This window comes from Phoenix dactylifera, chromosome 9 (genome assembly GCF_051530095.1).
Source record: "Phoenix dactylifera cultivar Ajwa chromosome 9, Ajwa_hap1_PhDact_Kaust_v1.1, whole genome shotgun sequence".
NCBI lineage: Eukaryota > Viridiplantae > Streptophyta > Magnoliopsida > Arecales > Arecaceae > Phoenix > Phoenix dactylifera.
The window spans coordinates 374,762-386,187 of record NC_143198.1 but is presented as its reverse complement, the minus strand read 5'-3'; the positions used below and the strand labels follow the sequence as shown (position 1 = coordinate 386,187).

At 37.6% G+C, this 11,426-nt stretch overlaps 2 protein-coding genes across 2 annotated transcripts; one reads left to right on the top strand and one right to left on the bottom strand.

Annotated features, from left to right (window-relative positions):
* Positions 1-544: 544 nt before the first annotated feature.
* LOC103712040 (CHCH domain protein) lies at positions 545-4,559 on the top strand. The gene is made up of 5 exons (XM_008798416.5): positions 545-674; positions 2,540-2,593; positions 3,406-3,486; positions 3,563-3,741; positions 4,226-4,559. The coding sequence occupies exons 1-5, from the start codon at positions 653-655 to the stop codon at positions 4,322-4,324; spliced, it is 435 nt and encodes a 144-aa protein (XP_008796638.2). The 5' UTR covers positions 545-652; the 3' UTR covers positions 4,325-4,559.
* A 1,472-nt stretch (positions 4,560-6,031) lies between these two features.
* On the bottom strand, positions 6,032-10,992 carry LOC103712039 (uncharacterized). The gene is made up of 4 exons (XM_008798414.5): positions 10,460-10,992; positions 10,039-10,336; positions 7,157-7,207; positions 6,032-6,600 (listed from the first exon to the last, which is right to left on the bottom strand). Exons 1-4 carry the CDS (start codon positions 10,804-10,806, stop codon positions 6,196-6,198), a joined length of 1,101 nt encoding a protein of 366 aa, XP_008796636.2. The 5' UTR covers positions 10,807-10,992; the 3' UTR covers positions 6,032-6,195.
* Between the last annotated feature and the right edge of the window lie 434 nt (positions 10,993-11,426).

The window sequence follows — 11,426 nt, the reverse complement described above, 5'->3', positions numbered from 1 at the left end:
CATCGCAAATAGATCATGAAGATATGCCTTTTTTGTTGCAAAATTTGTGCCTATCCAAATTATAATGGCCTTAGTTACCAAGTTAAATCTTTAATTATTCCAGTAGGATTTCTTAAATAGAAAATTAAACAAAGATATCTATATTATGGGGCAACCAAAGGACTTCAAAGAAAAGAGTTTAGATGATAAAATTTATAAATTAAATAAGTCCTTTTGTCTGTATAGAGGTATATTCGACCTTTCCCAAGATTATTATGACTGAAAATTGAATATGAGATTGGAAAATTGTGTATACTTGTGGAAAAGTCAAAATACTTTGGTATCGAGCCGATGGGCTTCGAAATTTCTAGATTAGGCCGACAGCCATGGGGCCACAGCAAGGCCACGTTCGCCTTCTCGCTTACCCTCCCTAGTTATCATCCGATCAGAATCAAACGGGTGATATCTCTCATCCGTACCTCACCACTCCCATGCCTGCGGATATTCCTTGTAAATAAGGCGACCATGCACGAACAAAAAAGGAATTTCGCAGCTCTCTCCTGCTGCCCCAGTCGCCTATAAATACCGGATATCCCTTTAACCGACTTCCAATTCGTCGCTGCAGCCGTCTAGGGTTTCGTCTTCGCCTCTCTCTCTGCTTCAATCTGCCATCATGCCTCGCCGAAGTTCTGGAGGTACAACGCCCATCAGCTATTCCTCCTACCCTTCTACTTTTCTTTCCTCGCATAGATTAATCTGCCATCCTTGTTCTATGTTTGCTTTTCTTTCAGTTGCGATCTTTTTAATTGCCGCTGCCTCTCTTTTTTGATCGTTCTTTTATGCGCTCATTTCATTTTGCAATGAACTGCGAGTTTTGAGTTCAATCCGTTGATCGGCTGTAATTTCTTCCTCTTTTGATACTGATTTGATGGTCATCTGTGTGGATCTAATAGATTTATGCCCGGTATCAAAAAATAATTTTTTAATCGAAATCTCGATCTTGAGATAAAAGGTGTCGGGAGATCGTTTGCTTTTCTAATAAATCGGCATAATATTGACTAGTTTGAGATCAATGACCAAGATTTTTTTTAATCCCGTTATTCATTTCTATTTCTTTCAGTTCTGAAAGATAAGTTTTGGTTTTTCATTGATTCTTTCTGTTCTTTGGGTCAATTAGTGAACATTGTCTATGGGCGTCTGTTATATATTAGAAGGCCTCTAAAGAAGCGGTGGTCAATTGTTCAGTGGTTGAACTAGGAAGTGATGGCACGAGATCATGGCTTCCCACCTTTTCATCACTTATAATTTATCTGAGCTGATAAAAAGAATGATTAAGTTTTACAAGAACAAGGAGTAAGAGAGCTTTCAGGCGGGGAGATGCCATTATCGATCACTTTGTCATGAGCTAAACTGATGTGGTTTTGTCTCGGTTGAGTGATTAATATAGTTGCTCTTATTTCCACTCAGTTTGGCACGGAGAAATGGCTGGTTTAGATTTCCTATTGTGGTGCTTCTAAAGGTAGGAAGCGTCTAGATTTATGTAGTGCATAAGCTTTATGTTCCACTTACGTATAGAAATGCATGATATAGATGTGACTTTGGTTTAAATTTCAAAACCTGAAGTCCGGGATTAGCTGATTCTCGTTTGTGGATTGGCTACAATAGTTGGCTTAGCCATTAATCACATGATGCTCGTGTAATGGTGCACAAGGCATGCGTTGAATAAAGTGTGGCCCCAGGATGATAACAAATTATTCTCATAATGGAGGATATATTTGAAGATCTAAAACATCAACACAAAGAATAATGATCATTATCGGAGTTTTTAAGGGAACTATCAAGACAACGTTTTCTTTTTCCCATGAGAATGGTTGTTTGGCTGGCCATGATAATGTTTTTCTTAATATTTTTTTATTTTTTTATCTTGTTTAGTTGCTTCTACACATAGTGGTTTATTTGTCGAGGTTTTCTGTGGAGCATGGACACCATCCAGACTGTTTACCTTTTTTTGACAAATTAATCATGTATACCAGATCCATTAGCTTGCCTATATTCAGTACTTTTCAAATTTCTAACTACAGCACTAACATGGCACATGCATCCCTCCTTGCACATGCACAACAGAGCACATACATTCATGCAATTCTTCTGTTATTTCTAAAATTTACACCAATTGTTTGACCAAGAAAATATAATCAATCTTCTTGAGATTTTGTTAGATAATTATTTTTTGTTTCACATAAGTTTGGTCTATGAGTTTCTGGCAGGCATGGATATCACAAGCTGACATTCCTGAGCTTCAATTAATCCTCTCTGTTTCTGATTTGTGACTTTCATTTTTTCCCGCACAAAAAATCTCAACATGTTATTATTCTTACTACTATTGCCATTGCATGCAAGCCTTACCCCAACTACTTGGAGTTCATATTATAAATGTTAAAGTTATATGGCCTATCATTTGAGAATATATGTACATGCCGTGTTGTCTGAGTTTGAACAGTTTGTTCAGTGTTCCATTAGTCATTGCTATTCTTACTATTGAGTTAAATTGATCTTGCAGGACGATCAGCCTCTCGTCCTCGTCCTGCTCCAATGAGGAACCCACCTCAACCAGGTAGGACTTTGCTTTCCCCCTCTTATGATTGGCATAAATGTTCCACAAATGATTAATGATTAGTTTCTGTTATCTTTATTATATATCTTGATGTAAAGCTTCGTATCATCTTAAACTGCAGATTTTACATTTCATCATTTGATTTTTTTTAATTGTTAAGTAGGACTAGGTAAATCACCTAATATACACTGTTCTTGAATATTTCATGTATGGCGTGTTCATTGTCTCAATGAATTATTTCCATGAAGATGTTACTTTATGAACTGCAATATCATCCTGCATTTGCTTGCATAACCAGTCAACTTCTAGCATAACCAGGTTATAACAGGGTTGTTTTGGATGGGGAAATTTCAGTCATACAACTTTGTTTTGTCATTTTTGTAAAGCAACTTATCTATCTAATTGTTTTAATCTCGGTTTTTATGGTGATCAAAGTCTTTGCAATTTTGCCTTTTAAGTTTTCATATCAACCTGAGGCCATTCATTATTTCTGCACTCATAAAGGGCCTGGCAAAAGGCTCACAGAAATTTAAGTGTAAAATGGAACATTTTGTATTGAGGGAATCAGAGGATGGACCATTTCTGCATTATTTTAAACTTTTGGACATTTTATTGATTTTCTGAGAAAATTGTAGTTGCCAGATAATGAACTATTTTTTCATTTCTGGTCATTTATCCTGTGATCTCTGGTAATTGCTCGACATTTTTGGACTATGTTATTAATCCAAACTGATCTTTATTCTTTTCTTTTATTTTGGGACATGCCTTAACTCCTGGTGATAGTCGCTAATTTATTAATTTTGTTGCTACAGCACATCATGCTCCACCTCCAGCTCCTGTTCAGGGAGGAGGTGGATCTGTCCTTGGGGGAATTGGGTCCACTATTGCTCAAGGTAAGCTTTAGCTTATCATTGTGTTTCAACTTGCAGTTCTTTTGGTGCACCTGTAATCCCTCTGCCCCTTTTACAGGCATGGCTTTCGGTGTGGGCAGCGGTGTTGCTCACAGGGCTGTTGATTCTGTTTTGGGTCCCCGTACTATTCAACATGAAACTGTGGCCACCGAAGGCCCCGCCGCCGCCGCCGCTGCCCCAATGAGTAATGCTGTTGGAACTGATGCATGCAACATTCATTCAAAGGCCTTCCAAGATGTATGTTCTTCGATTGATTTTTCCTCCTTTGCATACTTCTTGCTAAATAGACCATTGGAAGGAAATATACTATCCCTGTGCTAATGAATTAGAGTAGGATGTTAATTCACTTCTTAAACTGGACCTGGTGCTGGATCGAATCCAAGAGTTCTTATTGAGAGCTTGTGCTCTGTCTACTACTACTGTTATTATATATCATTTCTCACCTTGTGAAGGAAATAAACGATCCTGTGCTAATGAATTAGGGTAGGACATTGATTCTTATCCTGGACTAGTTCTGAATAGAATCCTTTGTCACCTTGTGCTCTGTCTGCTACTAGTGTTATTATGCATCATTTCTCACCTTTTTTAGTATTGTGGAAGGATGACGTCTCACATTTCAGAGGCATATTTTGCATCGTGATTTCTCTGGATTGATTTGTTATTGTGTTCGTAAACCTGAGCCAAGGCTTTTTTGTAACCTTTTGTCTTTCTGTGTGTGCAGTGCATCAACAACTATGGTAGCGACATTAGCAAGTGCCAGTTTTATTTGGACATGCTGAACGAGTGCCGCAGAAGTTCTGGTGCTACACTCAGTGCCTAATTTAAGTTCGGAGTTCTTTGGGTCTTCTGATCTCCTTTGGAATATTGAATAATAATTTGGTTGCATTGGGGCACTGTGGAACAACTTTAATTAATCCTTCAAAGGACCGAAGGACTATGTCACAGTAAATTGTTATTGACTTTAATTAATCCTTCAAAGGACCGAAGTCCCATTGTCTTTGATTTTAATGTTTTCTGAACCTTCAAAACTCATCAGCTTTGGTTGCCTGTTAGTATATTTTAGCGTCTTTCTGGTTGTGTTAATATGTTGAGAAAGAGCAATTGTCCGATGGCCAGAAAGCTCCCATCCAGGGTTATGTTCACTTCCAATTTGGGAAATGATGCTTAAACCGTTTCGTGACAGGAGTTGGGGAGTGGGGACACCTTTCTGGAAATGGCTTAGGATATTCTTGGAGCTCTGGGAGATACATTTTGCAATGCCATAGGAAATGGAAAAAATGTCGCCTCCTTTTCACCCAGTTCCGTTTGGCTCTCGCGAGACAATTTTTTCCCATTCTCTTCAGGTTTTATTTAAGTTTGTGCACAATGAACTGAGCTTACTCTTATAGCAACTCTCGCAGCGGTTTTATTTGGTGCTAGCATCTACTATTGCCGGGATGTTCGAATCCTTAGCTTTATTTATTTATTTATTGGCAGCAAACCAAGATCGTGTTAGTCCGAGGTTTTCGCCTTTTTGATGTCAAGTTCTATATTGGTATTATTATATTACAATATCGGCGTATCGTACAGTATTTGTTGCTACGGTGAATCTTGATCTCAAGCAATTTTGGATTCTATTTAATTCTTTGTCTAGGAGTCCCTTTATTAATCTCTCATTCTCTCAACAAAAACGAGGATCGATGGGAATTAAGTTGCTGTGAATCCGACATAACTTCTAGATTTCAGAAGGCCAATCAACCAACAAAAATAGAAAAAAAATTATGAGATAAATTTTCTACTTTGCCATATTTTCTTAGGTGCATGTTTAAAAAAGAAATCTAGATATAGGATCTAATATATTTTTAGACAAATTGATATACAGTTTTTAGAACATGATTTTTATCTGTACACACTACTTGATTAGATAATATATACCAAATGATTGATCATCTTAATATTTTTTTTTTTAAGTTATGAGATTAATAAGCTCCATTAGTAGTAGAAGCCTTATTCTTATTTGATTTTTAGATTTTTTTTTAAAGATAGTCGCTACAGAAAATGTGGCCAAAAAAAAAAAAATACCGCCCCATAAAATGTTCTATAATGCCCACCCCATATGATTTTTGTTCTCAATCAACCTCAGAACTAAATTTGAGAATTAAGGTGTTTCAGTAAGCATGTTTATATCTTTAGTATTAGAGGCGAGAAAAAATAAAAGAGGCGGACGCTCGTTTTAACTGAGTGGGATAGACCTCAGATGTGCTATTTACCTTTTTCAGCTGTGCTCGTTTTAACATATTCATCAAAACAGTCGGTTCATGAACATGTTAGTAAATTATGATTTTTTTGAAACAGTTTGCCATCACGAATTGATTTTGAAGTTGATTGCTTCTTTTTTTTTAATTTATTTTTTTATCATGGGTTGTTTTCCAATTGATAATCGAACCAAAGCTCTCAAGAACCGATAACATGATTTGAGATCATGCAGTTTTTTTTCCCCTATTAAGCTGTTGGAACTCAGGATAAGTTCAACCATAAAGAAAATCTGTGAATTCTCACAGCTCAGCACGTTTTTTTAATAAAAAATTCTCACGAACCTGTAGTTGGACAGGGTTTGTTTTTATTATATAGAACTTCTTTAATAACGTAATCTTAGAACGCTTTGAACTTTATAAAACAATAAACACAGAGAAGCCAGATATTTGTCCAATATTATAGCAATTTTAGGTGTTCAGGCTGTAGCATGAACAAAAAGATCCCTCCTGCAACTGAAACATTAAGAGACTCAAAGGTACCTTCCATAGGAATGCTTACTAGCTCACAGGCTTGCGCAGTTTGCTCAGAAAGGCCATGCCCCTCACTGCCTAACACCAAGCAAAGAGGCATATCTGCCAATGCATATGCAAGTTCTCGAGATAGCGAGGAAGTTTGAAATGATCCATCACTAACATTCGCAGGATGGCCAGCTAACATCTTCATTTTAAATTTGGTTTTCAAAACCTTAAGATGAGACCAATTACCAGAAACAACAGGGACCTGAAAGGAAGCTCCTCGGGCTGCTCGTAGGGCTTTCTCATTGAAAGGATCACAGCAACCAGGAAGCAGAAAGACACCATCCTGTTGATGGTTGGGGTAAATCAGTTGTTGCAAGGAATGGAATTGTCTCACAGTACGTGATAAGTCAAAGATCCACAATAGAAATACTTCGATGAGACATGCTTTTGAAGAATAATAGACTAAATCAGTAAACCTACTCTGGATGATTTCAATGAACTGCAGTGACTTTCTTGGAGAAGACACTGCAATTCATGATAAGATTCTTAATTTGGTCCCTTTGTCTTTTTCGACAAGTAGAGACACTCCTAATAATATATGACAGCATTCTTTTGTAATGGCCAGTTTATGAAGTCACTGAGAAGTCAAAAGGAGTTATGAAGCATCTAAATTTTCAAAGAAGTTTCTGTCAAGATTTTTGGTTTAGACTGCAATAGGTCTCTATGCCCAAAGAATTTCCCAAAAAATTCAAAAAAGAAAAAAACATGCAAGAAAGGTTGGTAAACCAAAGGATCTTCGTTAATCATAACAAATGGTTCTTCTTTTTTTTTGTTTGAGGGGGGGGAGGGGTGGACAACATTTATCATTACAAGAAAGCAGTTGGAGCTGAAATTCGTACCCATTTGAAAGCCACAGCTGATCTTATCAGTGTGCCAAGATTACCAGGGTCCTGCAATACAAAATTTTAGTGAATTAGCACGAGATATGATTGATATAAATAGATATTCTCAATTACAGGCACCACAAGGTTGAAATAAATGCTTGATTTCTCTTCAACCAAAGGAAGAATGAAAGATACCAAATTAAAACTTGAGGATGTTGCATGGAGCATATAGAATGAAATTTATCTACTGTAAGTACCAAGGTTTTATGTACTAGACCGTGTCGCTTTGTACATCCCATTCTGTACCAGTAGGGAACAAGTATATGGTACCATACCAATACATGGTATTGGAACTGTTCCGACTTAACACCTTCATAATGTATCAGTACGGAGGCATGCTATACCATGTTGTACCTTACCAGTACCCGGTACCAATCTTGACTATGACCATCATTAAATTGACTGAATGCAAAGGAAAATAAAAACCATAATAAAATTAAATCCTATAAAACACAAGCTTTCTTTTTCGTTGCTAGTTATAGTCAGCAATATATTACCTGACCACATAAAGGTATGTGCGATTATATTGATGTTGGAGTTCAATTTCCCTTGAACCTTGAAAAGAAAAGTTCAAGACCATGCTATATACATTACAAATGTAAATAAAATGACAAAAAAAGTTCATATGTCTTAGCAAACACATAATCAAATGAAAGAAGGAAAAAAGAGGCAAGGGATAAAAAAACGTGCATGTGTGTGTGTGTGTGTGTGTGTGAGAGAGAGAGAGAGAGAAGCGTTCACCCTAAGAGGCTGGATGGAACTTGTAATAAATTTAGAGCCTCAAGATATCTATTTCAGTAAGAAAATAAATCTTATAACCAATGTATGCTGGGGATAATAATTCCATAACAACCGGTCGAATTCATTATCAGATCTTTTGATGATATTAAAAGAGAAAAAGATTAACTGAACATATTGATTTTTCAAGACTTCCAAAGCCCCAAAAGACAAAATTTTAAACACCAGCAAAAGCCAATACTAATTGTTAATAAGTTCACCAGATATCTGCTTAAAGATTTTTTTTACTTGTAAAAAAAAAAGCGCATCATCAATCGGGTCAAGAGGCCATTATCTCTGAATGCTAGCTTGCCTTTACAACAATTAATAACATCAGAAAGGTAAATAACTATACAATATTTCTTTCAAGAATAAGATTAAGTGAAACATATTACTACATCATTGATTTGCTCAAAGCACAAGTTCTTTCAACAATAGTTTTGCAAAGGTATCTATTAAGATTTTGACTGTATGGAGTTTCATTTCTCATAGAGCACAAATGAGAAGACAATTATTTAATTTGTATCATGATATAATTGCCTCAAAGGAAGGAAATTTTAAAGTGCAATATATAAAGGTTAAGTACTAAATGACAGGTTTGATTCAACTGATCTCTACTCTTGATTGGTAAGCTAGGGCATAGAACCTTTCCTCCCCATGCCTTTTGCCACCATATCTTATTCCTATTCCACTGGTTCCCTTCCTCAGTTTTACACTCCCTCCTTGACATAACAGAAAGGTTCCTTAAAGGAAAAAAGCTCTTCATCCCCTTGACAGGCTTGGCTTAAGGCATGATTATATCACTCTTGCTTGGTTTTATCTCTTATGTTGAAGGTGAGAAAAGTCCCCAGATTCAGGATTTATGAAAACAATTCTACCTCTCAATTAAAAAAAAGTCAGTTGCTACATTCCTGAGTTACCAAGTTTTTACCATGTTTCTATTCTCCCTTTTTTTTCTTCCATTCTTTTTTTCCTTGGGGGTTTGGGAGAGGGGGAGAGGGGTGGCAGTTGGATGTACGGACCAGAAGCTGTCCTTTTTAGACTCCTTTGCCTTCTTCTGGTGGTCTTTGTGACTCTGCCAAGACCCTCTTGTCTAGGCCTTCACTTTCACTCATTTCATGCTCTCTATGAAATGATACAAAGCAAAAAAAAAAAAAAAAAGGGGGTGCTCTGTTTTTCTTCTCCTTTAACCCAGGGCCCTTACCTTTAAAAAATAAACAAACAAACAAAACAAGAATCAGTGGTGGTATCTTTTAGATTTCTCCAGCCTTCCATTTTGACACTGGTGAGTGACCAAGAATGACCAAGATATCAACCTTTAAGACTACAACATTTCACACATTACACTTCCTTTTCCTCTTAAATGTTTTTCATTATGAACATTTTTTTATTATATGAGGAGTTTGCTTATTCACAATGCCGGACTCATATCAAAACATGAACAATGTTAAGGCAATGCCAAGCAGAAGAAGGTGCTAATGTGCTATAGACAAGCTGCACATAGAGAATGGAGAAACAAGTTGATGAAGTTAAATTAGATAACATTAAAGCCTTGCATAATGACGCAAGGAAAGAAGAAAATAGGTGGCTAGTTAGCTAGCACTGAGACTTTTATGATTACTTTCCCATTAATTTGCCAGCTGTTAACTGATTGGATCCATGAAGCTGTGGATTGGTCTAGTATTTCTTATCTAATATCTCATATCTAATGCATTCATAAATTAATTCTAATGTTTCATGCACGGTACACTTGATTTATTTGGGCATATGAGGACCCATGAAAGCCTTGATATAATTACACTAATGAGCATTGTGAATGATACTTGAAAAGCTCTTTTATTCATTACTTCAGTGCTTTCATTGCATGAATGCTCAGAGAATTTCTGACCATTACTCTGCTGTTATCTTTTTACCCTAAACTCCCGGCCTAATGTTTCAATAGTAGATTCTCATCTAACACAGGCAACTGCATCATGATGCAAACTAAGCCACTTCTACATGAGAAACGCGAAATGGCATAAACAGAAACCATCGAGGCAAACATCACATTGGATTAGTACCTGGATCCCATCAAGGACTAATATCCGGTTAGGCGAAGGAAACCAATTTTGGTAAATCATTTCTTCTTGATCTCCATTCAGTTCATGAAATCTTGCAGGGATCTTCATCAGGGCAATTGCTTCAACAGAATCGATTGACTGCATACCAGACAATTTTTTCATCACGATTGGGCTGACATGCACGACCGAAGTAGAGGGGTCAAAGATTTCTTGCGGAATCTCAGCACCATCCAGTAAAAGCAAACAATCCAGGACAGAGGATTCATCATCCTTCAATTTTTGAAAGCTGCATATCTCCCTGCATGATTATATAAAAATTAATTCTCTTTGCAATTCCACAATTAGAAGCCAGAGGAAAGATTGGGAAATCCGAAAGGGAAATTATGAGGAGAGGATAAATAGGGCATGATGGCATACGTACAGGATGGGGGTGAGGCCGACGACGAGGACCAAGCCGTAGGAGTGGCGATAGGAGGAGCTAAGGCGGAGCTTCACGCAGTGCTTCACCAAGGGATTGGAACCACTCGTTATCTTCTTCGGCCACCGCAGGGGCAAGGGCAGCACCCCGGCACCACCGTCTCTTCCTCCTCGTGATGCTCCACCGCCAGCGCCGCCGATTACGGCGGTGCGTTGGTCGGCGGAGTGGCCGGAGAAGAGAATAGGGCGGGAGCTCGTTATCGCCATCATCTCCCTCCCGAACAGGAGGGTTTGGACCGGGACCTGGGACACGCTGGGGGAGCGAGCGCACCGAATATCACCAATCCCCATATGAAGTCGGCAGTGGTTCGAATATCACCAATTTGAAGTCGGCAGTGTGAGTGAGCGCGAATAAAGTCGGCAATATGGTTGCCGAGTATACGTGGATGGCTGATCCATCATAATTTATCCAGGGCAACAAATAAACTATGCATGGGCCATCTCTCTCCTTGCTCTCTTTGAGGATATTGGATTTCTCTGAAAGATAGCACACAAGAAAATCAAAGAAAAAAAGAAGATAGCTCACCGATCATCATAAGGAACGAAACTAATAAAATCTAGGCTCATGTCACCAAAGTTTTGGCATTGCATCATGGAACAACTATCACGATGAGTGTTATTATGGGCTTGTTGACTGCCCAACTCGAGCAAAATTATGCTAACGGGTATATTGAATTTTGATTAATTTTGTGATCGAGTGTTGTTACCCAGATTTTTGCAATTGTATTAAATACCTTTTTTTCCTACAATCAGGTATTGCAGTGTCTTTAAAATCAAAAAAAGGAAGTATTAGAATGACTAATTTGTGGCATCTAAACATGAAGCCATGTATTAAGTAATTTTTTCATGGATTTAGCTGAGGTCGCGATGGTGAAAAATGCTGAGCCGCACTGTATGTTGTATTTGGCATG

Coding starts and splice junctions, on each gene's coding strand:
- LOC103712040 (XM_008798416.5), top strand. CDS start 653: ATGCCTCGCCGAAGTTCTGGAG. Junction 675..2,539: donor GCCTCGCCGAAGTTCTGGAG/GTACAACGCCCA, acceptor TTGATCTTGCAG/GACGATCAGCCTCTCGTCCT. Junction 3,487..3,562: donor TGGGTCCACTATTGCTCAAG/GTAAGCTTTAGC, acceptor CCCCTTTTACAG/GCATGGCTTTCGGTGTGGGC.
- LOC103712039 (XM_008798414.5), bottom strand. CDS start 10,806: ATGGGGATTGGTGATATTCGGTGCGCTCGCTCCCCCAGCGTGTCCCAG. Junction 10,337..10,459: donor GTCGGCCTCACCCCCATCCT/GTACGTATGCCA, acceptor ATAATCATGCAG/GGAGATATGCAGCTTTCAAA. Junction 7,208..10,038: donor TAGTCCTTGATGGGATCCAG/GTACTAATCCAA, acceptor TTTGTATTGCAG/GACCCTGGTAATCTTGGCAC.